The sequence below is a fragment of the Barbus barbus genome, assembly GCF_936440315.1.
Source record: "Barbus barbus genome assembly, chromosome: 5".
Classification (NCBI taxonomy): Eukaryota; Metazoa; Chordata; class Actinopteri; order Cypriniformes; family Cyprinidae; genus Barbus; species Barbus barbus.
In genome coordinates, this window is record NC_136733.1 from 39,654,374 (window position 1) to 39,681,051 (window position 26,678).

Below are 26,678 nucleotides of genomic sequence, written 5' to 3' on the forward strand. Positions count from 1 at the left end.
TCACTGTTCTAAGTGGTGTGTCATAAAGAGGACATCACTAAATTTAGCAGTTTGTCCATGACAGCGCCCTTTCCTGTTTTTTTTTTTTTACAAATATCTGATAGTATTGGAAATATCTCACAAGGAGAGGAGGCATTGAATTTCAAATAAACATCTCTGGAAAACTTTTGAGAATTTTTAATTGGGGCATAATTTCCTTTTATACAAACTGCATAAGTGTGCATTCAAAAATAAGCATTGGTTTCACTTTATTTTGATGGTCCCTTTAGCACATTCTGTTGACTAATGTTGCATGCACCTACAGATCCCTCATTAGTGTTAATCGAGTATTTGTATAGGGTTATGGATTAAGTTGACATGTACTTTATAGTCAGTAGAATGTCTGTTGGGACATAATCACAGAGTTAGCAGATATTAATCAGACAGTCTACTAATACACTATTGACAGTTTGTATAGGTGCACTACTTATTGTCAACAGAATGCTCAAAACTGCCCAATGATACCCCCTCACACACCACTACAAACTCTTCATCCCTCCCCATCACTAAATCGGTTTAAAAAAATTAAAATAAAAATCCATCTACACACTGAGTACTATGTACTGGAAATGTTTATTTTCTATGCACTTTCAGTGTTCATTGCACTAGTGTTTATATATCTTAATGTATAGCTTATTCATATCCATTCGGAATTATGTTCATAGTTTTTGCTCATAGTGTACATACATTTACTGCACAACCCATCTGTATAGTATGTTCATATCACCCATCTGTATATCATACTGATAGTATTTAAAAAAAAATTTAAATTATGTCCATAGTACTGCTGTATATTTCTGTACATATGTAATATATTGTAGGCACTGTATATCCTGCTTATTGCACTTCTGGTTAGATGCTAACTGCATTTCGTTGCCCTGTACCTCACATGTGCAATGACAAAAAAGTTGAATCTAATCTAAAAGGGACCATCAAAATAAAGTGTTATCTAAGCATCTTCTAAAAAAAATAAAAAAAAATATTTTTCAACATTTATAGCCTATATCAGATATACTAGAAGGACAGCTAAAAATTGACTGTTTAATAATAGGCATCATTTTTGCTTGTCATTTTAATACGCCTCATCACTGTCTACAGAGAACATACAATATTTTATTTTTTTATTTTCTAATGTTATTAAATTAAAACATTCACAGATTTGAGTTACAGCTAACTCAAAAGTGTGCTCAAACTTTTCTTTTCCTTACGAATGAGTCATGAATTGGTTTAAATGAATCATTAAAACGAATCACGAATCGCTCAACACGACTGAATCAGTATTTCTCCAATTCGGGTTTACAGAAGTGTCGACTACGTTTGCAGGTACATTTACCCTAAAAAATATCCATTTTACGCTTTTAGGCATGCGTCAACCTAATTTGTTTCAAAAATAATCGAATACTAATTGTATTATAGAATTGCATGTTGTTACTGCGCGCGTCGTTCTGTCGAATAATCAGATGGAATGGGCTTCGCGCGCATGCAAAGCACAGAAATACTAAACACACGTCCGTAATGTTATATTCCCCTAGACATCCCAAAAATGTCATTTAATTTTAATTTGCTAATCAAATTTAAAAAGTGAAATAATCTCAGCTATTGTTTTAGACGCTTGTCAGGCAGGCACGTGCTCATGTCGACTGAGATAAAGATTTTGAATGTTTGCAAAAATGACATTAGCCTCGATTACAGCAATTAACATGACATTTTGGGCGTACAGAAGCATGTTTCTTTTTGTGCTTCAGAAATCTTGCACAGTGACCCATTAATTGATTGTGTTGAGTAGTTTAACCTAAGAAAAAGCGCAGTGAGTTTAATATGATTTAATATGATGATTTAATGCCTTAATGCTCTGCAGTGCTTTGACAGTGTTGTAGATAGACATGTCAAGGAAACCTTCATTGATCTCTGTGCTTTGTTTTTGTCAGTTGCATTGAAGTGTAGCAGAGGAAGAAATGGATCCAAAGCGACCCCCCTTTCCGGGGCCCCCAGGGGTCACCCGCATGCCATGGATGCAGTCAGCAGAAGATCAGGGCCAATTGCCTGACCAGCCCCCATTGGGACGAGCCAGAGGTCTGGTTCTGCCTAAAGATGAACCTCTTCCTGGACGAGGTAGAGCCTTAGGCGTGCCTGGAGAAATGTTTGGGAGAGGCATAACTCCGTCTGTAAGTGAGCCTGTGGTGGGCGTTCCTAGAGGAGTGCGATTACCGACAGACGAGGGAGGTTTTGGAAGAGCCCGAGGTTTTTTGCTGCCCACTCCGGTGCCCAGTGTTGGGATAGGGAGAGGGGCTGCTGTGGGACCTGTGCCTACACTGGACATCAAAAAATCAGATGTACAGGAAAAGATGCCTGAGCTGCGAACCGAGGTGGCTCCAGCGATTGCCCAGGTAAATGGTGGACGCGGTTAGGGCTGCACGCAAAATTGTGATTTTTTTTCTGATAAAGATTGGGATTTTAAAAGGGGACTTATTGTGCAAAATTCACTTTTATTTGGTGTTTGAACCCTGATGTGTTTCTAAGCAGTGTGAAATAAGTGTTTATTGTTATACAAGTTCCAGATAAACACATTTGATTTAGCAATAGATTTATGCAAAAGTCTCCGGCTTGGCTTTCTTTTAGGTTGAGGCTCCTGGACCGGGGTCATCGCTGATGTCCATGTTCAGGGGCCTGGGCATTGAACCGGGAAAGACATGGGGAAGAGGAGCTACACCTGTTGGTATGTGTGAGGAAAAAGTGAAAAGCTTTAATCTTTGCTTCATTGTGTGTGTATCTTTAGATTTTCAGGAATTGCTTTAAATTCACCCAAAAATTGAAGTCCAGTCATCATTTACCCCCCCCCCCCCCCCCATTTACTCAAAAAAGGACAAAAGAGATTGGCACCACATTTTTTAAAAACGTATTATATATTCTATACACTGAAGACTGGAGAAATTATGCTGAAAATCATCAGGAATGTTTGTCATCAGGAATAAATTGTTTTAAAATTCAAATTAAGTTATTTTACATTGTATCAATATTTCAAAATATTACAGTTTTACTATGGTTATAGATCAAATAAATGCAGCCTTGGTTGAGCAAAAGAGACAAAAATAACCCTGACCAACCCCAAACCATTGAAAGGTGGGGAACATTTATGCCAGCATTTTTGCGCTTTCATTTAGGCTGAGATGCAACATTTGGTTTGTAAAAAGTTGCATATTGGCATCATAAGGAGCAAGGCCTATACTGTACCTCACGTCTTAATCAGCCCTGCTGTATACTGCATTTTTATCAAACTCATACCGGTTTTATTCATGTCAGCACAAGGTTGATTGGAGTGGGCATTAGCCATTTTTGTATCCTTGGCAACACCAGCAAAGTTGAATAGTCGCTACTTAGACGTGCAATTTACTGCTGAAGACAGCAAGTAGCTAATAATTAAAACAAACTTATTCTGCAGTGTAAATACAAATGATGAACATCAGCCCATTAAACTTCTATTTATGAGCTTTTTTTTTCTTTGTAAGGACTTAGTGCTTGAAATAGTCCTTGGAGTCTGAAACAGTGACCTTTCTTTGTCTTACGCACAACTCTTGGGGACTCTCTGCTTTTTTCAGGCAGCACTTAACCTGACTGGCTTAAAAAATTCTCAACACACATGACATTTTCCAGCACTATAACAACCTATGGCTCATTGTCAGTGTTTCTTATGTCCCTAATGCACCGGTTCAGGGATTAATCAACTGTCTGAACCGACATCTGCCAATCTGTAGCTGTTCCCATTTGATAAATTTGGCACACACTGTCAGATGGCAATATTAATATCATAAAACGTATTAAATATTAGGGATGCACCGAAATGAAAATTCTTGGCCATGTAGGCCTATTTCGCCTTTTTGCTCTCTCTTTTCACCATTTCATAAATTAAATAGCTTTTTATTGTTTTGTCTTGCTTTAAAAAAAAAAATCAATTACAAAAAAAAACAATTTAAAAATATTTATTTGAAACTGAACACTTTTTTTCGCATTCTATCAGACATAATACCAACAAAGCACAATTTAACTTAAAATTAATAAGTTACTAAGATATTTTTGAATCAGGCATGTATTTTTATTTATTTTTACTGTACAAATAAATGCAGCCTTGCTGAGCAGAAGGGACTTCTTTTAAAAACATTAGAATATATTATAGATCCCAGTTTGAACAGTGTGTGAATGTTATAATAAATGCTGTTGTAGGGTGATTATTATCATTGTCTTGTTTTATTTTATTTTACAGAATAACAGTAAAATTACAATACTAACATTTATGAATGTTGATGGAGTTGACAACAGCATGCAGATATTTAAATGATTCTCATTACGAATTTGGGAAGATGTTTATCGCACGTATCACATTGTCACATGTCTTTTAAATACATTTAAAAAATGTTACTGAGCAACTGACAAGTAACAGTGTTTTAGTGCAGATTTTCCTCACGCTTTGGACTTTGAACCCTGGTGCTGCGAGCTCGTGCAGCGCTGTTTAAATGCATGCAATTCGTGCGTGTATTAGAAAACATAACATTCGGTGCATCCCTATTAAATATCTAAACAGTTAAGATTTGAAAATGCTAATTCTTATTGCTTTGAGAAGTACATTCTACTGTGCAATAACATATATCTTTTATACTTTCAGGTTACACCAAACTTTTATTTAGATTGAATTTAGCTTCTGTTTTCTCAAATGAAATGGGGAAATGCTGGTGAAGTGACTCTCAGAGCAGCTGTGGAGATGATGTTCAGGCCCATGCGCACAGAATATGTAGACTTCCTATTTAATTGCAGACTTTTTGTGATTTAATGTTCACAGACTCTAGTCCATATCATGATTTGATTTGTTTACAGGTGTTTTCATAGATGCAAACTCCTCACCTTTCAGTGACAACTCACTTTTTTGGGATCAAAATAGGACACCTAGATTTGCTTAGATCCAATGAGAAAGTGTTTTTGTGAGGGGGGGGTCTTACAAGGGTACTTGTGATCTTACAAGGGTAAATAAAGCACTGTTGCTCTTGATATCAAAAATGTAATTGTTGATATCAAGAATCAGCATTTTAACTAGTAAAAATTGAATTGTGGATATCAAGAATTCATATGCTGAGAAGGAATAAAAGTCAAAACGGCTTGCCATAGCGGAACGAGCATGTTAATAATGAACTGTTGCTCTGAGACCCGTGCTTCAAAATACGCAATGCATGTTTTAAATCCCGGCCTTCGCAATTCGAAATACGCACTGAGCAAGATCGCAATTCGTAATTAATCTTTGTATATCGTCCAGCCCCAGGAACTGTGTGTGTGTAATTTAGCTGCCGCCAAGTGGCATTGTGCGACCCACCTTTTTTTTTCTGTCCTAATTCAGGACGGGGGGCAGCAGGCGATTTGGGGGCAGATGTCCAGTCTAAGCCGACCGTCATTGGGGCAGCCGCTCTGACTCCAGAAAGAGAAGCAGCTGGCTTAGAAGAAGCCATCAGGTGTTGTGTCTTGCTTGTCGTCTTAGTGTAGTGTCTTGGATTTGCTAATTCTTTGCATCTTTTTTTGCACATGTGAACCTTTAAGTAATAGTTTTCCTCAAAATAAAAGTCTTCGCCTACATGTCATCCTAAACCTGCATGACTGAAGATTGTGAGTGCATAACAGCTCAAATGTTTGTGTTTGTCACATATATCGCACTCGCGTCTCGCCTCCCTCTGCCATTGTATGCTACCGTGACAAAGCATGTATGCGACAAATGACGTCAGAAAAGCATTAGTACGGTATTATCGGTCTATTACTGAACTGATACCGAATCGTCCTCGTCTGCGTCGCGATGCACCATAGGAACTATTCATTTCGACACCCTGATTGCTTTGTGTTGCAGTTTCCTGGGCAGAGGATTTGCTGGTGTTGGGAGAGCTGCGTTGCCTCATATGAGTGTAGGTCGTGGACTGATTGGCCCGTCGGGCCCCGTGTCTCCCGTTGCGGCCCCGTTCTCCTTGCATTCTGCTGCCTCCGTCTCTGAAGAAGCCCCAGTTCCTCCAGGAACACCCCCAAAAGTTGAAGTGAAAATTGAGACAGTGAAGTATGAATTCTCTTTCAGTCATGTCTTGTCCTGTTTGTAATTTTTTTTTTATATATATATATATATATATATATATATATATATATATATATATATATATATATATACAGTGCCCTCCATAAATATTGGAACAGTAAAGACAAAATTGCTTGTGGAGTCAAAATAAATTACATTTTTAAATATTTTAAACAAAGCAGTTATTATAATAAAATTTCACAATATCTTTGATTAAATAAATGCATTGTTTATTAGCACAGGAGACTTACTGACTCCCAACTTTTGAACTGTAGTGTACATTATATACATTGTAGCTGAGTTATGACACAATAATTTGCCTAATTTGCAAATGATTTGTTTCATTGGTGCTGTTCTTATTAATGAATCGATCTGACAAGTTGGTACAGGCTAATGTTTCTCCTCTACTATGTGTTTCTACAGGGAGCCCCTGCAGAAAATGGGAACAAAAGGCAGTCCCATTTCCATCGGGTCAAACTATATCCCCATCTGCTGCAAAAATGAAGCTGTGTTTCAGTACCATGTTACTTTTACGTGAGTCAGTATATAGTTAAAAAATTGTTTTCAAGTCTTTGGTGGCTGCCGTATTAATTTACTGTACATGGCCAGATGTGTTTTTATTGTACCAGATTATTTTAAACAAGTTAACATCACAGTCACAGTAGGGCACTTATTTATCCCATTGGAAACATTTATATTTAGTCATTTAGCAGACGCTTTTATGCAAAGCGACTTATGAGGGCGATAGGAGCAATCAAAACCAACACGAGCAATAATATGTAAATGCTGTGACAAGTCTCGTTTCGTCTAACGCAGCGCACACAGCAAAGTATAAATAAATAAAAATAATAAGTAAAAAGAAAGCAAATCGATTGAATAGAAAAAGAATACGAAACGCTAGTGTTAGAGGTCAAAAGAATAGAGACTGCTTGTGATAGAGGGTCTTTTTTATAATAACTAAAAAGTAAATAAAATACAAAAATAATTAAAATAGAGAGTGGTAGAGTTCAAGGGCCAAATGAAGATGGAAGAATGGAAACAAACACACTTCAGGTGTTACCTAGGGATGCTCCGATCGATCGGCCGGAGATTGGTATCGGCCGATAATAACATTGTATGACTCGATCGGTCATAAACGCGTGAGGACGTATATATGCGTGGGATGCTGCAAGTCATCGCCGGTGTGGAAATGCTATGACGTTTCGAGCTAATTCGTGTATGTTTTACATGATGATATGATGAATGGATGGTTAATTTTTAACAGCAGATTCAGTGACCTTAGAGCTGATTCATTGACATCATTGCACACGTCTGCGGAGCGCAGGCTTTACGGCTCCACGGGCACTGGAGCTGACCGTGGCTGCTCTATGAACATTTATTTATAAAACAAAATATCTTCTTTGGCCATATTAGCCTACTCAATAGCATTAAAAGAGGCTTTACTCCTTTTAAACTTTATCTGGAATGTCAGTTTCTGTCACTGCAGCTTCCTGATCAGGTGAACACACACACACACACACAAGCAATGACATCGTCTGCCTAATGAAAAAATGTATTTAAAAAAAATGTAGTTAATATTTCATTAAAAACTGCAGCAGCTCTTGAACTTGGCGCTGGCGTGCGTCCGGAGAGAGAGAGCGTGCACGGAGCTGAAAGGGCTTGAATAAAGTGTGTTTGGCTTTAGATAAAAATACGAGGATATAGCGCTGAAAGATATTTACCATAAACGACCCTGAGCGCTTGTTATGTGATCCGCTCCGCTGTTTTGATGCACCGCTCACTTAAAATGGTGCTGCTGTTACGGCTCGTGGTCCGGATGAATCCCGGGGTGCGGATGTGGTCTGCCTTTTGAAAATCAGTTATATAAGTATTTAAGGATAAAAGACTCAAGTTCCTTTTCCTCGAGTCGAGTAAAGTCTGGAGTCATTTCAGGTCAAGTCAAGTCTGAAGGCTATATGCGACTCCAGTCCGAGCTCATCTCTGCCTTGGGTTGCATCAGACACATTTTGTTTGCATTTATTTTTGTCTTATATTAAGTATTCCTGATATACATAATGTTATGCATAAACACCATTTTAAAGGAATATTAAAATGTTCACTGTATAAGGAATAATTTTTGTGATTAATTATACAAAATTATTACATGTTATATCAAGCTTGAAGCATCCGAATCGGCCGATCACCATGACAAGAACAAATTGGTGCACCTTTTCGTATGCATTTTTTAATGGGAACATGTCGTTTGCTTCTGCCTGTCAGAATAAAGCAGATCATATAGTAACCAGTATTGATTGAATAATTATGATTAGCTGCATCTCTTTTTAGAGTAAACATGATTAATGGCATTAATGATCAACTATTGAATTTCAGGCCGAACATTGAGTCTCTCGGTATGCGCTTCGGTATGATGAAGGAGCATCGCCCTACTACAGGAGAGGTGGTGGCTTTTGATGGATCCATCCTCTATCTGCCAAAACGTCTTGAAGAGGTTCATGTGCGCACAGTTGTTTATCATTTTAAGCACATGTAATTACCCAGCCTTACTTTGGCTTTGCTGTGTAACAGGTTGTTCATCTTAAAGCTGAGAGAAAAACTGACAATCAAGAGATTGACATCAAGATCCAGTTGACAAAGATTCTGCCGCCCAGCTCTGATCTGTGTATCCCGTTCTACAGCGTGGTCCTAAGGAGGTGTGTATTCTCCATGTATAATATAAGCTTTCTCAAGACACCAAAGGTTGGATGTGTTTCTGATTCTTGTTCTTCCTGTTTGGCTCTTTCGTGGTTTGAAATGTCCTCCTCTGAGAGAAAAATAACGTGCTCTCTTTCATTAATGTATGACCCTATTAATGGTTTGAAAAGGGTTTGACGTATTATGTTGACATCATGTAATGTTCACAGTTCAAAGCTCCTTCCCTCATTCATCCAGAGCATTTATAGAAACTCAGCTGCAAAAACAGGTGAGTCAGAAATGGTTATGACATTAGAACCATGAGAAGAATCGTTCGCCTTGAATGAAAGTGTGTGAACCATGTCGTTACATCAAGGTTAGTCACTTATAACAGGTCATTTACACTCCCATTCAAAAGTTTGGGGTCGACAAGATTTTCTGTTTTTTTTATTTTTTTTATAATGTTTTCAAAAAGACTCACAAAGACATTAAAATATTTAGATTTTTTTCAGCATCAATACTCCAGTCTTCAGTGTCCCTTAGAAATCATAATAATATGCTGCTTTTTTTACTTTTCCTATTATTATCAGTGCTGAATATAGGTGTACTATAATATAACTGTAATGCGTTTTGTTCAGGATTCTTTGATTAATAGACAGTCCAAAACAATAGTGTACAATTTAATGCATCCTTGCTGAATAAAAGTATTAATAAAATAAGTGACTCTAAACTTTTGAACGGTAGTGCATATCTGAATTCAGCATCACCACAATAATAATGCAGAACATAATAATCCAGCTGTGCCTAGTAAAAAAAATTAAAATACATTTAAAATACATTTTATTTTATACTAAATATAGTTCAAATCTATTACCATATGTGACCTTAGACTACAAAACCAGTCATAAGGGTAAATTTTTATTATGAATCAGCTTTCCATTAGGATTGGGCAATATTTGGCTGTTGAGTTTTACCGTTTTCGAATCCATTCAGCCGATCTCCGGGTCTGGCGGTAAACTAGTCCCCAGCTATATCTGGCCTAGCTGGGGACTACTTTCAGGCATTGCGTAATATTTAACGCCTGCTGCATCCAAGGTACGGCAGCAAATTTCTTGATTATTACGCCGGAATGAGAGTATAGTTCCTTGCCATATCAGCCTAGAAAATCACAACTTTTCATTTTCCGTCAGTCTTAGTACACGGTGTAACTACAGAAGAGTCGAGTTTTAAATAGGAAAAATATCAAAACTCATTTAGGTCATTTTTGAGCGAGATGCTAACGGTCTAATCCGATTCAATGATCTATGCTAAGCTAAGCTAAAAGTGCTACCGCCAGTTTTAAAACAGTAAAACTCAATTGTTTAACTCTTGGGCAGTTGAGCCTATTTCCAAAAAAAGTGGAGTGTTCCATTAAGGACTTGTTTTATAAGATGGACCCAGAAAAACGTCCAATTTCTTTGAAAAGTAAATTTAAAGAATTTTATTTGCAAAAGTTTGTTTTATAGTTTTTGTATTTTGTATGGTGTACTACTGTATTGTTTTTCTAATGTATAATCTTTGTTTGCCATGAAATAGCCTGTGAAGCTGATGTGGCAATAAACCAAAATCAAGTCAGGTCTCTTGTAAAACAAAACCCTTAGCAGTCGTATCGCTCAGCGGATTCCCTCGTGTGATGTCCTGGAGTCTCAGCACTGAGTCTGTCTGAAGTCAACCATGTTTGAAATCTACAATTAGCTGCGGTCTCGGTGGGGACCGAACACCCTGTTTGCTCTTGATAGCCAGGAGTGAAAACATGCTCCTGAGAGACCGCTCAGCTGCGCCTGCCTCACTCCATTTCCCTCCACAGCGTCCGTTAAAGATCGGAGATGGGCTCATCAAGCAATTTTGGAAAATTAAATGTGTAATCGCATTACGGGCTGTGTGACGTAACAACACAAAGAGGAGTGAAGACTGTGACTTCCGTTCTGTGTTAAAGCAATACGGGTTCAGTACAAGTTAAACTCATTCGACAGCATATGTGGCAGAATGTTGATTAGCACAAAAATTCATTTCGACTTCAAAAGGTAAAAAGCGAGGTTATTTAAAATCGAAAATTAATTGGGCAGGTTTTTTGGAGAGTTTAAAGGCAGAAATGTGATGCTTTTGATTTTGTTCTTATATTATTAGTTTAAATTTGATGTTTTTGCAGCAGTACAAGTTTCACACATTAGGTTGTCATGGCAAAAAAAAACAAGAAAAAAAACTAAATTCTTGTTTTTTAGTAGTTCTATGCTTTTGCCATTTATCTTGCATATGTTTAACTATTTTAGTTTTAGTAATTTAATTACTTACACTTAAGCTTCGTTTGTTTCCGTTTATTGGCAAGGCAACATTTTTCATTAAAGACTCATATTTTATTTTAGCTCTATTTCCATTAAGAAACATTTTTAATATTGTAGTTGACAGTAACAAAACTGGATTTTGCACATGAATTTCGATATAAATGTTATCCGCGCTCTTCGTGTAAATTAGATTGACACAATCAAGTTTGTAATAATTCTCAAAAACTACCAAGAACCACTGGATAATTTATGGCCATTATTAAAGCAAATATTCTGTAAGGTATTGGGAAACGCTGCCAGCGTGAAAACACAACGTGAGCCAGCCGCTGTAGTTAAGCTGTTCGCTTACGCACCACATGAGCTTGCGCTGCATAACAGGCCATATTGTTGAGCCCTGTGGAGTATTGCTCCAATTTTTCTGTGTTTAGGAGAGAAGTCTGAGCTATAATGGCTTGTTGACAGTCAGCTCTGACATCTGACTTTTCCTGCTGCTTTCCACTCATTCTTTCTCTCCGCTCTAGAGTGATGAAATTACTGGGGCTGAAGCTGGTGGGCAGAAACCATTACGACCCCAACGCTGTTGTGATTCTCGGCAAACACAGGTATTTTGCACTGACCTGATTGTCTGTGATTGCAATCCAACTAAAATTGCTGTGCTCCACATTGTTTGGTTTCTCACCAAATAAATCCAGACTCAAGATTCGGTATTTTTCCACCTGACCTATGATTACCGGACATATTTGAACCGTCTTAGCACCACTTGCAATAATGCTTTGCATATTGATGGTCTGTTCAGGATCTGTTCTTGTTGTAGTTTGTACCTAACCATGTTTGTAAATGCGTGTCCGTCAGGCTTCAGGTGTGGCCTGGATACTCCACCAGTATCAAGCACACTGACGGCGGCCTCTACCTCATTGTGGACGTCTCACATAAGGTTCTGCGAAATGACTCTGTGCTGGATGTCATGTGAGTTTCAGTCGTAATCAATCATTCTGACAAGCCCACATGTATGAAATCAGAAACATTTTGTCAGCTGCATGCTTCGTTCCACTCCAAAGCTGTTCCAATATCTAGTGAGTTTTTTTTTTTTATAAATAGGTTTATTTTTAGATTATTAACAACTTATTCTAGTGCAGCATTAAGCATAGCCTGTTTCATTTCAATTGTAAGTGCATCACTAGAGCAGATTTTAGCATTTTGTTTTTATGTTTTTTGCTTATCAAAATGATTTTACCAGTGATATTCTTGTAGTCTTATTATAGTATTAATTAATAAAAAATATATATTTTAAATTTTTTTTAATTAAAGTTTTAAAAATTTACAATTCTAGTGCAGCATTGAGCATTGCTTGTTTCACTTGCAGTGTAAGCGTATCAACGTAAAGCAGATTTTTGCTTTTTTTAAAAATCTTATTTAATTAAGGATTGACTATTTTACCCAAACATTATGTGTACTATGCACTTCCTGAATTAATGCATCTTAACTTCATAAACTGGGTTGAAATATCAGATTGAAAGATCTTATATGGTTTTTCTAAATTCTTTCAGAAATTTTTTTTTTTGTCATTGCTCTGCTTTTGCGTTTGGTGCTGACATGGCATACAAAAATTTATTTGAAATAAAATAATAAATTGATCTGCATATTTAGTTGCACTTCAGTTAAGATGCTGCTGTGTAACATTAATTTTAATTTTCAGAAACAGTGCAACAACGATCCAACGTTTCAATCCACAAATCACCCACATTTACCATAATTTTACTGTAGCAACACTAACGGTAACAATGGTACGGTGGCAGAAAAGTAGGATATTCATATTGAGTATTATTATATTATTATTATACTAAATATGTTAAAGGAGTAATATAATTGCATTATTTTGTTAATTATTCTATCAGTTGATGTGGATTTGTAATTGACTGAATGTCGTTAGGCTACTGTTCTTCAATGCAAACACCATAGAAACCATATAGTTAGGCTACTTTTTTTACCATGGTAATGAGGTGCTGTTCTTTTGGTTATGTATAAAAGATGAGGCTGTTACAGTTTTCTCAATGGTACTGTCAAATATACATCTCAACTCAAAAGCAATAAAAGTTCAGGAAGAGTGTATTCAGCCTTTTTCAAATATATATTTTATATAAAAAATATGGCATGCAGCTTCAAATAATGGCATAAATCTGTTCGCAATTACAATCTCAAGGGAATAATCGACAATTATGATTTTTGTCATAATCGTGCAGCCCTAATACAGAGTAGCAGCCAGGAGCTCAGAGACTGTGTCTGATCTCCAGCTGGTGTTAGACAGCAATGCAGCTCATAGGTTTTGGATCAGAACTCATCTTTTATAAAATGTTTGATATGCATGCTAAATTTTAGGCTGAAACCAGTATGCCAAAATCAGTGCAATGTAATTTGCTTAACCCTGCTGTCTGAATAACCATTTGTCTTCTGTAGGAACCTGATTTACCAGGGAAGTCGTGAGAGCTTTCAGGACGAATGCACAAAGGAGTTTATCGGCTCAATCGTCATCACGCGCTATAATAACCGCACTTACCGTATTGATGACATTGAGTGGTCCAAGTCTCCCAAAGACACTTTCACCTTGGCTGATGGGACCGTGACCACGTTTGTCGATTACTACAGGTTCATCTGCTATGTGGAGAACCCACTTCTCTGATTTAAGACTCAAATGCATGTAAAAGGCATAACAGCTGGACCGTAACTTGTATATATACGATAGCTCATTATAATGGCAGAGACAGATATATGCTAGTTTAAAGTGACAAATTACTATTTTATTTAGTCAATTTTCTAATTGGCGTTTTATATGCACAGAAAGAACTATGGCATCACCATAAAGGAACTGGACCAACCACTGCTCATCCACCGACCGAAAGAGAGGTCCAAACCTGGAGGAAAGGTGATAAAATCAGGATTTATGGACTGGAATGCTGTTTTGTTTGCTTATTAAATAGCTTTAGAATAACAGCAGAATAATAGCATGGGCTTGACCTAATGTGCTCAGTGCTGCTATCTAGTCGTGTCTTTGGGTACTGTACTTTAACAGTGGTTCATTTGGCCTGATTAATTTACATTTATGCATTTAGCAGACAAGCGACTTACATTGCATTCAAGTTACAGTTTTTTTCATTTTATCAGCTCTTGCTTTCCCTGGGAATCACACCCATGACCTTGGCGTTGCTAGTGCCATGCTCTACTATTTGAGCTACTATTTGATTTTTGTCCAAAGTCTTCATGCCTGTAACTCAAGAAGTTTTAAAAATATCTTAATTCTCTTTTAGATATTTGGTCTTAACAAACTTTCCCTCAGAAGTAAATTGTTAAATTGGACACACATTCAGTGCTCAAAAACCAAATGTGGGTCACTTTGCATACAGATGATACTACTTTTCATTTAAAGAAGAATATCTCAATAACAAATAATGTTGAGGCTAGAAATGTATCTCATTTCCTTTTCTCAAAACGGCTGCACTGATCATACCTGTGTGAGTGACATAAATAATCTTTTTCCAAAATACTAGGATGTGAATTTATTATGTTTAACACGAAGATGTGAATTTGATCCGTTTCATAACAGGTTATAACGGGGGAAATCCTGCTGCTGCCGGAACTGTCCTTCATGACCGGCATCCCTGAAAAAATGAGGAAAGACTTCAGAGTCATGAAGGTACGAATCAGTTACTAGTCAAACCGGTCTCAAACACAGCCAGGTTGGTGAACTCTTTATTTTGCAAACTGTTCAGAAACGTGACCCTGGACCACAGGGGTCTTTTTTATTTTTTATTATTGAGATTTTATAAAGAATCTAGATGAATTTTAGCTTAATTGAGAAAGCTGAATAAAAAAAGCTTTACATTGATGTATGGTTTGTTAGAATAGGACAATATATGAGGGTGCAAAAAAACTAAATATTGAAAGTTGAGTATTTCTAATAAATTAAGTTTTGAAATATTCACAAAATATCTTCATGGAACATAATCTTTACTTAATATTCTAATGATTTTTGGCATAAAAGAAAAATGTATAATTTTGAGCCATGCAATGTATTGTTGGCTATTGCTACAAATATACCTGTGCTACTGATGACTGGTTTTGTGCTCCAGGGACACACGTGGTTATTCATCTTGTGTTTCAGGATCTGACCATGCACATCAATGTGGGAGCCGAGCAGCACACCCAGAGTCTCAAACAACTGCTGCACAACATCAACAGCAATAACGAAGCGGTCTCAGAGCTGGCCCTCTGGGGCCTCAGCATCAGCCAAGAGATTCTAGTGGTGAGAATGGAAACACGCACCTCGATGCTGCACCTGACAGTGTAGTTCAGGGAACTTGTGTATTTGGTGCATCCACTGCTCCATCAGCTCCTCCATCATTATCAAACCAGAAATAAATACATGTTCAATTCGTATTGCACTTGCATGGCTCCTATAAAATTGCTTTATTCTATGCATCTACACTACCGAAGTTTGGGCTAGGTAATTGTTTTTTAGTTTAAAAGAAGCTCTAAGGCTGCATTTATTTGATCAAAACTGTAGTATTGTGAAATATTATTACAATTTAAAATAACTGTTTTTTGTTTCTTTATTTTTAAATTTATTTCTGTGATCAAAGCTGTTCAAAAGAACATTTGAGAATAAAGTATAACAATAATAAAACTTTGCACAGTTTGATGTGATATGAGCTAACCGATCGTTATATTAAATCACCGTTGGTAACACGATTTATGGTAATGATTTTTTCCTCAGTTGAGCAGAACAGTTTAAATTTATGAAACCTACACATTCAAAACATTATTATTCAGACATTTCTAATATAAATGTTAAGTGAAATGTTAAGTACTGTAAGGTGATTCATGAAACTACATATGCTGGGGTGTGAATTTGATTGATGCTTGATATAAAATAAAGGGTGCTTTAAAAAGTCCTTGAATCTGGTGTTCATGAAAGAGTGGGAACCCTGTATTAACTGTGGTGATTTGCATACATTTACATTACATTTATTCATTTAGCTGACGCTTTTATCCAAAGCGACTTACAATTGCTATACATGTCAGAGGTCGCACGCCTCTGGAGCAACTAGGGGTTAAGTGTCTTGCTCAGGTGTCTCACAGTGGATTCGAACCCGGGTCTCTCACACCAACGGCATGTGTCTTATCCACTGCACCATCACCACCCCGCATGCATCTTTTTTTGTTCATGATACACTGGTGTGTTTGTAGCTAACATGAATAACTTCAATATTTTGTTTCTCCACAGACTCAAGGAAGAACTCTGCCCAGCGAGACCATCTGCTTGCATTCAGCTTCTTTTGTCACGTCTCCGTCAGTAGACTGGTCCAGAGAGGTGGTTCGAGACCCTTCCATCAGCACCGTGAGTCAGTACAATCAGTTTAGGGTGTTTGAACGAAACCACTGTGAGTCATTGGTTTGTGGGGGAGTGCACACGTGCAGCGGGCACATGTCAGATTGATCAGAGGAGGTGGGCTGGAGGCAGGAGGTCTCGCACCACAGAAAGAGAACAGCTTTGTTTGGCTTGAGTGAAAAATGTGTGGATTGAATAGAGGCACATCACACATAGGTATTAAAGAGGTCATGAAATGCATTAAAAAAAAAATGATTTTGTTTCCAGATGTGCACTTATCTTAATATGGTTCATCAGATACAGTAATGATTTTAATATAAATGGTCTTTTTGTACCATGACTTTGGCCCTTATGATTTAAGCACTCTGTTGGAAAGGGCAAGTCTGCTGTGAGACTTCAATGTAAATGCCCACTGGTATGATTACATCTTTGCACATGAAATAAGTAGGACTGTCACTAACAATTATTTTGGTAATCAAGAAATCAGTACATTATTTAGACAAGTAATCATGCAACTTTTTTTTTTTTTTTTTGGGGGTAATAAAAATAGACCTAAGCAAACAATAGACTTTAAAGACTTAAAATACATATAGCAATGAGGCAATTGGTTCAAATAAATGATCAAAAACAAGTACTCATATGTTTTTATTGAACAACAGTTAATACATAAGCTATGATCATATTGTTTGATTACATTTATCTACATTATGTATTTTATCAGATGTCTGCAGAAGGCACCAAAGGACTGATGATGGTTTTTACACTTTCCTGCGATCTAATCCTAGTTTAATATTGACTAAACAACATTAAATTCAAATGTCTGCTTAATCTTTAATATTTGGACAGTTAAGTCAGAAATGCTACAACCACCGTAATTTCTTCAATATGTGGACATCAAAACGTGTAAACTCAGAGGGACTTTTATTTTGAAGTCGTGATGAACAGTTAGCATATTTAGACTTTACACGATTCCAAATCCAGGCCTTTCAGAAGAGCAGAAAAGAATAATTCACATTTTAAACTGGGGAAATAGTTTTGAGTTTTGAAACGGTGTTTTTTATTAGAGTAACTCTTATATGTGAAAACATGATAAACATTTTGGTTTCTCCGTTTCATGACCCCTTTAATGTATGAGGCTTTGGAAAAACACTGAATATAATTGTTGAACTAAATGACTCTTATGATCTGGTTTGTTTTAGTGACTTCAAAAACATACAGCTGAATTAGTGTATTCGAAGTACTGACTCTTGCAGTATGAGATGGTTTATTTTAGTGAATTAGAAACACATAGCTGGACCAATTAAGTCTGATTTCTGAATGAAATAACTCTTATTTTAGTGAATCAAAACATACAACTGAACCAGTGTCTTCTGATTCCTGAGCAAAATGACTCTTGTGAACTTTTTATTTTTTATTTTTTAATCAAAAATTTATGATTCTTCTTTTTTTTGGTGAATCTACAAAATTAGTCTCTGACTGAACTGCAAAAAGATTATCATTATACTGTAAAAAAAATTATCTTTGGATGTTTTGAACTTGACAGAATTGAAAGCCCAGATCTCATTTTCTCACATTGCTCTTATGTAGTTCTTCCTGTCTACTGTATTTGTCTCCTGATTGCTCTCTGTCAGGTTCCTCTGAACTGCTGGGCTGTTTTCTATCCCCGGCGGGCAACCGATCAGGCAGAGGAGCTGGTGACTACTTTTACGAGGGTAGCCGGACCAATGGGCATCAGAATCGAGCGGCCCATCCGTGTAGAGCTACGGGATGATCGAACCGAGACCTTCGTCAAGACCATTCACTCTCAACTCACCAGTGAGGTGGGGAAGTGAATGAAAGAGCTTTGAAAGATTTACTGTTCTCTCAAAGAGCATGTCACTCGCCATGGTTCTTTTGGCTTTGTAGTGCATTGGGGTATTACCATAGTATATAGTATATTGTCTTTCCTGGTTTTCAGCCCCGTGTGCAGCTGGTCGTGTGCATTATCACCGGAAACAGAGACGACCTGTACAGTGCCATCAAAAAGCTCTGCTGCATCCAGAGTCCTGTACCATCACAGGTTTTATCGAAACACAATTCCTTTGCATTTCATTGTTCAGTTGCTGTTTATTTAACGCACACTACTGTAATGTTTATATGTTTTTGAAAGAAGTATCTTAACATTTAAGTAAGTAGTAATATTGTGATACTGTTGTATATTTTAATATATATTAATGTATTTTATTCCTGTAATGGCAAAGCTGAATTTTCAGCATCATTACTCGATCCTTCAGAAATCTTTCTAATATGCTTATTTGCTGCTCAAGAAACACTTCTCATTATCGATGTTGCGAACAGTTGTTCTGCTTAATACTATTGCGGATGAATAGAGAATTCAAAAGAACTGCATTTATTTGAACTAGATTCTTTTTTTAACATTATGTATTTACTCTCACTTTTGTTCAGTTAAATGCATTCTTGCAGGACAAAAGTCAATTTCCTCAGCCTTTAAAACGATGTTGTAAAAGTTATTTAAATGTTTTGCCTGAAAGATAATACCTCCTGACCACTTCATTTGTCCTGAAATTCAATGCGTTATTTTATACTTTTTTTTAATTTTTTTTATCCCATGTCAGTGGAATTTAGTTGGTAAAGGGTTAGTTCAACCAAAAATTTAAATTCTCTTTAATTACTCACCCTCATGTCATTCTAAACCCACAAGACCTTCATTAATGTTTGGAACACAAATTAAGATATTTTTGTTGAAATCGGAGAGCTCTTTTACCCTGCACAGACAGCAATGGAACTACAAAGTTCAAGGTCTGGAAAAGTAGTAAGGACATCGTTAAAATAGTCATTGAGTAATTAATGACAATTTTCATCTTTGTGTGGACTGTCCCTGGGGACTATTAGCTGTTTTTTGTTTGCTTTGCGTATTGTATTCATATTAGACATTTCACATCTGTGACTTATCCCCAGGCCATCAACGTGCGAACCATTTCCCAGCCACAGAAGCTCCGCAGCATCGCTCAAAAGATCCTTCTGCAGATCAACTGCAAACTGGGAGGAGAGCTGTGGACGGTAAATGTTCCTCTGGTGAGTGTGTGCTAATCAGACCTTTTTCCCCATTGGTGGCCCTGGAGTTACCCTACTGTATCTCACTCTTGATTAAAAAATGCTTAAGTAAATATGAAGTATCAGGAATGAACCTAAAAATGGTCACTGCACAGTTAGAATTTATATACGATAGCTAGGTGTGATATATTTTGTTAAATTGTAGTGTTTGTTTTTTTTTTACTCATTAATGGTCAAGTTTCAATATTTATTCCTAGGTTCACATCTTGACTTTATTACCTTGACACCAGCCGCAACAAACTCATTAATAGCTTGAGCTGGTGGGAGACAATTTTTCTTTGAAAACAACTTTTTTAAACTTTAATTATATTTGTTAACAAGTTTTAAATAACCTGTAATAAATTGAATATGATGTAATGCATGAAGAGAAAAGGTATCCTAAAATTAACTTAATGCATTGTTCCTTCTGAATAGTATTGATTTTGGATTGTTGCAGCAAGTAAATATCAGCAAATGGTATTAAATAAAAGGATAACTTCTAACCCCTGTAGTTTTGATTTGAACAGAAATCCCTGATGGTGATTGGGGTGGATGTACACCATGACGTAAGCAAGAAGAGCAGATCTGTCATGGGTTTTGTGGCAAGTCTCAACAGGTAAAATAAAACCACCCAAAATAAAAAGTTCAAGTCTCTTGTGCTCACCAAGGCTGCATTTATTTGATAAAAAAATACAGAAAAAATATACATTTGAAATATTACAATTGAAAATATCTTTTGCATGATCCTTCAAAATATTTTACTTTTTTCAGGATTCTTTGAGTATAAAGTTCAAAATAACTTTTTTTTTATAAAAAAAAAAAACATCTTACTGATCCCAAATGTTTTAATGATAGTAGATATTATTAACATTTGCAAACATCAAGGCATGTGCTGTCAGCAGATAGACACAGGTCACAGAGGTAAGTGCAATACAATCAACAGGTTTATTGATTAGTAGCAGAGGAGAATGAGATGAGCAGAATGTCATCTGCCCGGAGATATCTTCTGCTCAGTCTGACCGTTAGTCTGGGGGTGATACCCTGAGGAGAGACTGACGGTGACATCGAGGAGTTTGAAGAATGCCTTCCAGACACAGGAGACAAACTGTGGCCCACGGTCGGAGACGACATCTTCCGGGATGCTGAAGGTGTGGAAGAGATTATGGAAGAGGGCCTCTGCTGTTTCGAAGGCTGTGGGTAAACCCCGGAGGGGAATTAACTTACAGGCTTTGAAGAATCTGTCAACTGCAATGAGTATGCAGGTATAACCTTCTGACTTGGGGAGATCTGTGACGAAGTCGACTCCAACGTGGGACCAGGGGCGACGTGGAATGGGTAATGGGACTAATTTTCCAGCGGGTAAGTGATGTGGAGTCTTGGAGATGGCGCAGACTGAGCATCCACGAATGTACTGGGAGACATCCCGGGCCATACTGGGCCACCAGTACCGAGCTTGGAGGAGCGAGAGAGTACACTGGCTGCCTGGGTGTCCAGAGCCCGGGGAAGCATGCAGGGAGCCCAGAAGGGAAGTCCTCAAGGAAGTGGGCACGTAGGTTTTGCTCTCTGGGCCCCCCAGCGGAGCGGGTTTGGTGATGGAGGCGATGTGGACCTGTTCATCCAGGGCCCACCGGATGGGGCTCACAAAGGACAGCTGGAGGGAGTATGGGTTCAGGTGTGGAGGGTTCGTCAGGGGCATGGATACATGAAAGGAAATCTGCCTTGACATTCTTATCTCTCTAATCTACGTTATGGAAAACTGGAACCAGGTGAAGAAGAGGGCCCAGCGAGCTTGCTGGGGGTTTAACCTCTTAGCATTTCGGAGATATTCCAGGTTTTAATGGTCAGTGATGACCGTAAAGGAGTGTTGAGCTCCCTCCAGCCAGTGTCTCCATTCCTCCAGCTCCAGTTTAATGGCGAGCAGCTCCCGATTTCCAATATCGTAGTTCCGCTCTGCTGGGGAAAGCTTCCTGGAGAACTAAGCGCAAGGGTGGAGTCGGGGAGGCTCTCCGTGGTATTGAGACAGCACTGCTCCCACGCCGGTGGTGGAGGCATCCACTTCCACTATGAATGGGATTTGAGGTTCAGGATGTGAGAGAATGTGAGCAGTGCAGAAGGCCTCCTGGAGCTTCTTGTAGTTCCAGGACAGAGACTTGGGTTTCTGGCGGAGCATGGAAGTGAGGGGGGCTGAGAGGAGACTGAAGTTCAGAATGAACCTCCGGTAGAAATTTGCGAAGCCGAGGAATCGTTGGAGTTCCTTTACTGACTGAGGCTGGGGCCAGTCCTGGATGGCTTGGACCTTCCCCTGGTCCATCTGGATCCCATCTGCACTGAGGATGTAGCCGAGGAACTGGACCGTGGGGCGGTGAAATTCACACTTCTCGAGCTTCAGGTAGAGGTGGTGTTTCCTGAGTTGGCGTAGGACCTGCGTCACGTGAGCGGGCACCGCCGCTTTGGGAACACAGCGAGCAGGCACCGCCGCCTCGGGAAGATCGTGAGCGGCCACCACCACCTTGGGTGGACCGTGAGCGGCCACCGCCTCCCTCACCGACATCAGCAGAGGATCCTCCACGCTGCGTCTCAGCCCAGGACGCCCAAAGAATGAATCCGAGAATCTGGAAGCGGCTAGCACGAGCCGAGGAGGTTCTGGAAGGACAGCCCAGACTGGGAGGGGGGCACCCTCTAGCAGATCCACCTCCTTCAAATAGATGACGTGGTCGACCACCTCCCAATAGGACCACGTATCTAGCTCCCCCAGCTCCTCCCAGTTGACAGGCTCGTCCAGGCCTGCTAAAAACAGGTGGATGAGGGTGCTCTCTCCAATCCCTAGCCCCTGGCCTGCATAAAAGAGGTCTTTGGCATACCGTCCAAAGGGACGATTGTCTTGTGGGCAGGGATGCGGCCCACTGGCTTGGGTCTGGTTCCTCTGTCGACCGGGAGCTGGGAATAAAAAGATTCCCATCGCCGCTGAGTCTTCAATTGGCTGTTTCGTTCTGTCACAGGTGGGGAGAGACGAAGACTCAAATGCTGGCGAAAAGTGGGTCTTTTAATAAAAGAGAACAAAAAATGAACAAAAACCACCCCGAAGGGGAAAAACAGGCAGACAGAGAACTGCAGTACCTGCAAACATACCCACACACAACTTTAAACATCTAACATGAAATAACGAAACAGCACAGGACTGCAGACACCAGGAGAATAAATAGGGAGACAAACGAGGAGGACACAGGTGAAGTCACTGAAACAATAATGAGATAACAAGGAGGGCTGGGTCAGACAATAGACAGGAGAGCACATGGCACAAACCACAAACAACAAGCCATGTGCTCAAACAAACACCCAGTGACATCTGGTGGCCAACCAGGGCACACCAGCAGGACCGTGACAGTGGAAACGGTGGCGAACAGGGATAGGAACACTGGAGCAACTGGTAAGTAGCCAAAAGGTAAGTGGGTCAGGTTAGTCAACATGGAACGTTTGAGACCAGACAGTGAGGGAACGGGAGGAGTGCAGGGATAAAGTGCTGCTGATTAGTGCTGACAGCTGGCAGTGATCAGAAATCAGGGGATTGGGATCTGGTGAGTGTCGTTGGTGGAGATTGCGGTGACTTTGGTGACTCTCTGACATGTGCACTGAGCTGCAACACAGAGACTAATTAATTTTATTGAATTGGTTTATTCTGACATGTCATTTAAATGAACAAGGTCAAAAGATTTACTGATTCATTTGAGTATCTGTTCAGTAACCCCTGTGCAACATTTCGTCTATTCTTAATAATATAAAAATATTTACTACAGGGATGTTTTTCCAACAAAAAAGTGTTTCCTAGTTTTATTATCGCTATGTGCATTGATCAAGTCAAATTGAATGCGTTCGTGCTAATTGAGATCTTTGTATTTGGGTTTGAAGAAGCTGCTCAGATTAATCGATAGATCGGAGAAGTCCTGCATACTGTATGTCACGAAAAGTCTGGAAAATCCAGTGGCATTTTGATTAAATATTGTTAGGTCAGAAAAATAAATACAGAAAAAATTTAACACATGCATGGATGAGCTATTCACCAAAGCATCTGACATGCATTTAGAAAATAGATTTAATGTTAGATTATTAAATGTAGTAGCTGATGTATACTAACTAAAATAATTTAAACCCCAACAGTGTGAATACTGTGAGTTGTTAATATGAGCGCAGAAATGAACATGTTCTGCTTGTACGCATCAGATTTGAGCTCTGTGAATCAGGCCTAACCCTTTGTTTCTTGTCCTGGTGCAGCATGCTGACCAAATGGTACTCCAGGGTTACCTTCCAGATGCCTCACGAGGAGATAATCAACGGCTTCAGGGTCTGTCTGCTGGCTGCCCTGCAGAAATACTACGAGGTAATGAGGCATTTAGGTGAACTTGTCAAACGATTTCGTAAATGCTACAGCTTCCATACGTTTCCTGAATGAATTGTAGAGGGGTGTGTGCTAGCCATTTTACCCATTTTTTACAAACAGGTGAACCACACCTTCCCTGATAAGATCGTCATCTATCGCGATGGCGTGTCTGATGGACAGCTCAAGACCGTGGAGCTTTATGAGATCCCTCAGGTTCTGAAATGCTTTGAGACCATCCCGAACTACGAACCGAAGCTGGCTTTCATCGTGGTACAGAAGAGGATCAGCACCACCCTGTACTCCTACGGATCCAACCACTTCGGCACGCCCTCGCCAGGAACCGTACTGGACCACACGGTCACAAACAGAGACTGGTTGGTTACAAGAGCTGAAGCGCAGCCTAGAATTCTGCAAGCGTCTTTAGCAACTAGATGTGCAAAGCTCTGCAGAAATGAGATCTAGTCAAGTGCATTAGCATGAGGAACTAAAATGTGGTATATGAATTGACATGTTTCTCTTCTCTTCAGGGTGGACTTCTACCTAATGGCACATTCGATTCGACAGGGTTGCGGCCTGCCCACTCATTATATAGCAGTGTACAACACAGCAAACCTCACCCCTGACCACTTACAGAGGTTCGTTTTAACATTACTGATTTAAAGAAACAGCTAAATGTGATCTTTAATTCTTTAAACAAGGATAAGAATTTTCTGGGTTTCCGCGTTCTCGCTTTTATACACTAGAGGGAGCTATTACGCATCTCCTGAATGAGTTTAGAATCACTCAATCAAAAACACAGATGAGGAAGACACAGAAACGAGCAATCTCATATGTAAGCATATGAAAAATAATGCGATCATCAACAATAAACAGCATATAAATGAAAACTGCCTAATGTTACAGAGTGAAATGGATACTTAGAGATGGATACTGGACATTGTGTAATGGTCAGGAATTGCACAATTTATTTAATGCCTATTATGGCACCACTTTACTCTAAGGATTAACATTTAACTGCTTATTGTTGCACACTATGACGTACCACGTTGCAATGTTTGCAGACTCTGCAAATGCTGCACATATTGTCTGTTGCACCATGTTGTTAGTATTGTGCTATTTTTGGATATGTCCCTATTTTTGTACTGTGATGCTCTCGGAGATACTGTTTCGTTTCTTCCTGTAGGGAGGAATGACAATAAAAAAGCACTTGACTTGAAATGTCAATGCAAAAAGCGGTAAAGGCCTGTGTGAGCTTTGGGAGTACTTATGGAAGCCAACTTCTGCATCTTTGCTTTGATAATATTACGAAATATCATCCAGATGTAGTATTTGATAAAAATTAAATTTTTCTCAGCTTTTTGCTCAGTGTTGTTTTTATGAAACCCTCCTACATTCAGGTGTACAAAAAAAAACAATGCTTGAAGCTAGAATAAAACAGTCTGATACGACCAAAATATTCCGGGGGCACAATACACTTTCCAAAAAAACGCTGGCGGGGAAACAGTTAAATGCTCAAAAACGATGACACATTTTACTGTAATGTTGATAGGCTATATCCACACATTTTATCCACAGAAATTGGTGTTAAACCCCCCCCCCAAAAAAAAAAAACGAACAGGAGTACTTGGTAAAAGAAGGCAGTAAAAGAAATATATATATATATATATATATATAAATTGTAAAAAAAATTATATGTAAAATACAACATCTTGTTTCTACGTTAATTTGGAGATTCGATGTGAAAATATTTGATTACGTATAATGTGCAGTTATAATGCTCTATAACCTATTACAAATAAAGTTAATGTATGTATTTATTTTATTTATTATTTTGGTGACACTTTAGAATAGGAAACACTTATTCACTGTATTAACTATGACTTTTCCCTCAATAAATTCATAATTTGCTGCTTATTAATAGTTAGTAAGGTAGTTGTTAAGTTTAGGTATTGGGTAGGATCAGGGATGTAGAATAAGGCATTAATATGTGCATGCTAATAAGCAACTAGTTAAGAGACCCTAAAATAGTGTTACCATTATATTTTTTCACACAGGTTGACCTTCAAGATGTGCCACCTGTACTGGAACTGGCCCGGAACGATACGTGTTCCTGCACCGTGCAAGTACGCCCACAAACTGGCCTTCCTGTCTGGCCAGTACCTGCACTCAGAGCCTGCCATCCAGCTCTCAGAGAAACTGTTCTTCCTGTAAACGAGACCCGTTCAGCGTCTCAAACTGACCCAAGAGGGATCGAATCTCCCTCTTTCGTTCTTGTTTTTTTTTTATTGCTGTTCTTAAAAGTACTGTTATGAATGTTCCAAAACATTTTTTTCTTCAAAAGTGTTTTTTTTTTGGTAACTCTTCGTTGTTCGTTCTTGAAGCATTACTGAATAAAGTGCATGTCACACTTTAACTTTCCCCGGCGTCTCTCTCATCATCAGTGATAGTCTGAAATAATGCTCTGGTGTGTTGTGGTTCAGAGCCGTATTCATTCTGTATGAGCAGATTCCTTTTGGTAACACTTAGGATAGATAACTACACCAATTAACATGAACTAACAATGAACAATACTTCTACAGCATTTAATCATAATGTTAATTTCACCATTTACTAATACATTTTAAAAGTTAATGCACAATTAGCAAACAAATAATGAACAATTGTATATTAATAGTTTAATAAATGCTGTAAACATATGAAGTT

The 26,678-nt window shown here is 38.5% G+C and overlaps 1 protein-coding gene across 1 annotated transcript; it reads left to right on the plus strand.

The window, feature by feature from the left end:
• The first annotated feature begins 1,272 nt into the window (after positions 1–1,272).
• LOC306869554 (piwi-like protein 2) lies at positions 1,273–26,393 on the plus strand. The gene is made up of 23 exons (XM_079416310.1): positions 1,273–1,362; positions 1,968–2,426; positions 2,659–2,755; positions 5,420–5,531; positions 5,918–6,118; positions 6,557–6,667; positions 8,504–8,621; positions 8,699–8,823; positions 11,646–11,726; positions 11,977–12,090; positions 13,579–13,767; positions 13,960–14,044; positions 14,723–14,812; positions 15,281–15,421; positions 16,403–16,516; positions 18,139–18,327; positions 18,465–18,566; positions 19,466–19,582; positions 20,128–20,216; positions 23,870–23,975; positions 24,096–24,349; positions 24,503–24,610; positions 26,030–26,393. The coding sequence occupies exons 2-23, from the start codon at positions 1,995–1,997 to the stop codon at positions 26,184–26,186; spliced, it is 3,132 nt and encodes a 1,043-aa protein (XP_079272436.1). The 5' UTR covers positions 1,273–1,362; positions 1,968–1,994; the 3' UTR covers positions 26,187–26,393.
• The last annotated feature ends 285 nt before the right edge of the window (positions 26,394–26,678 follow it).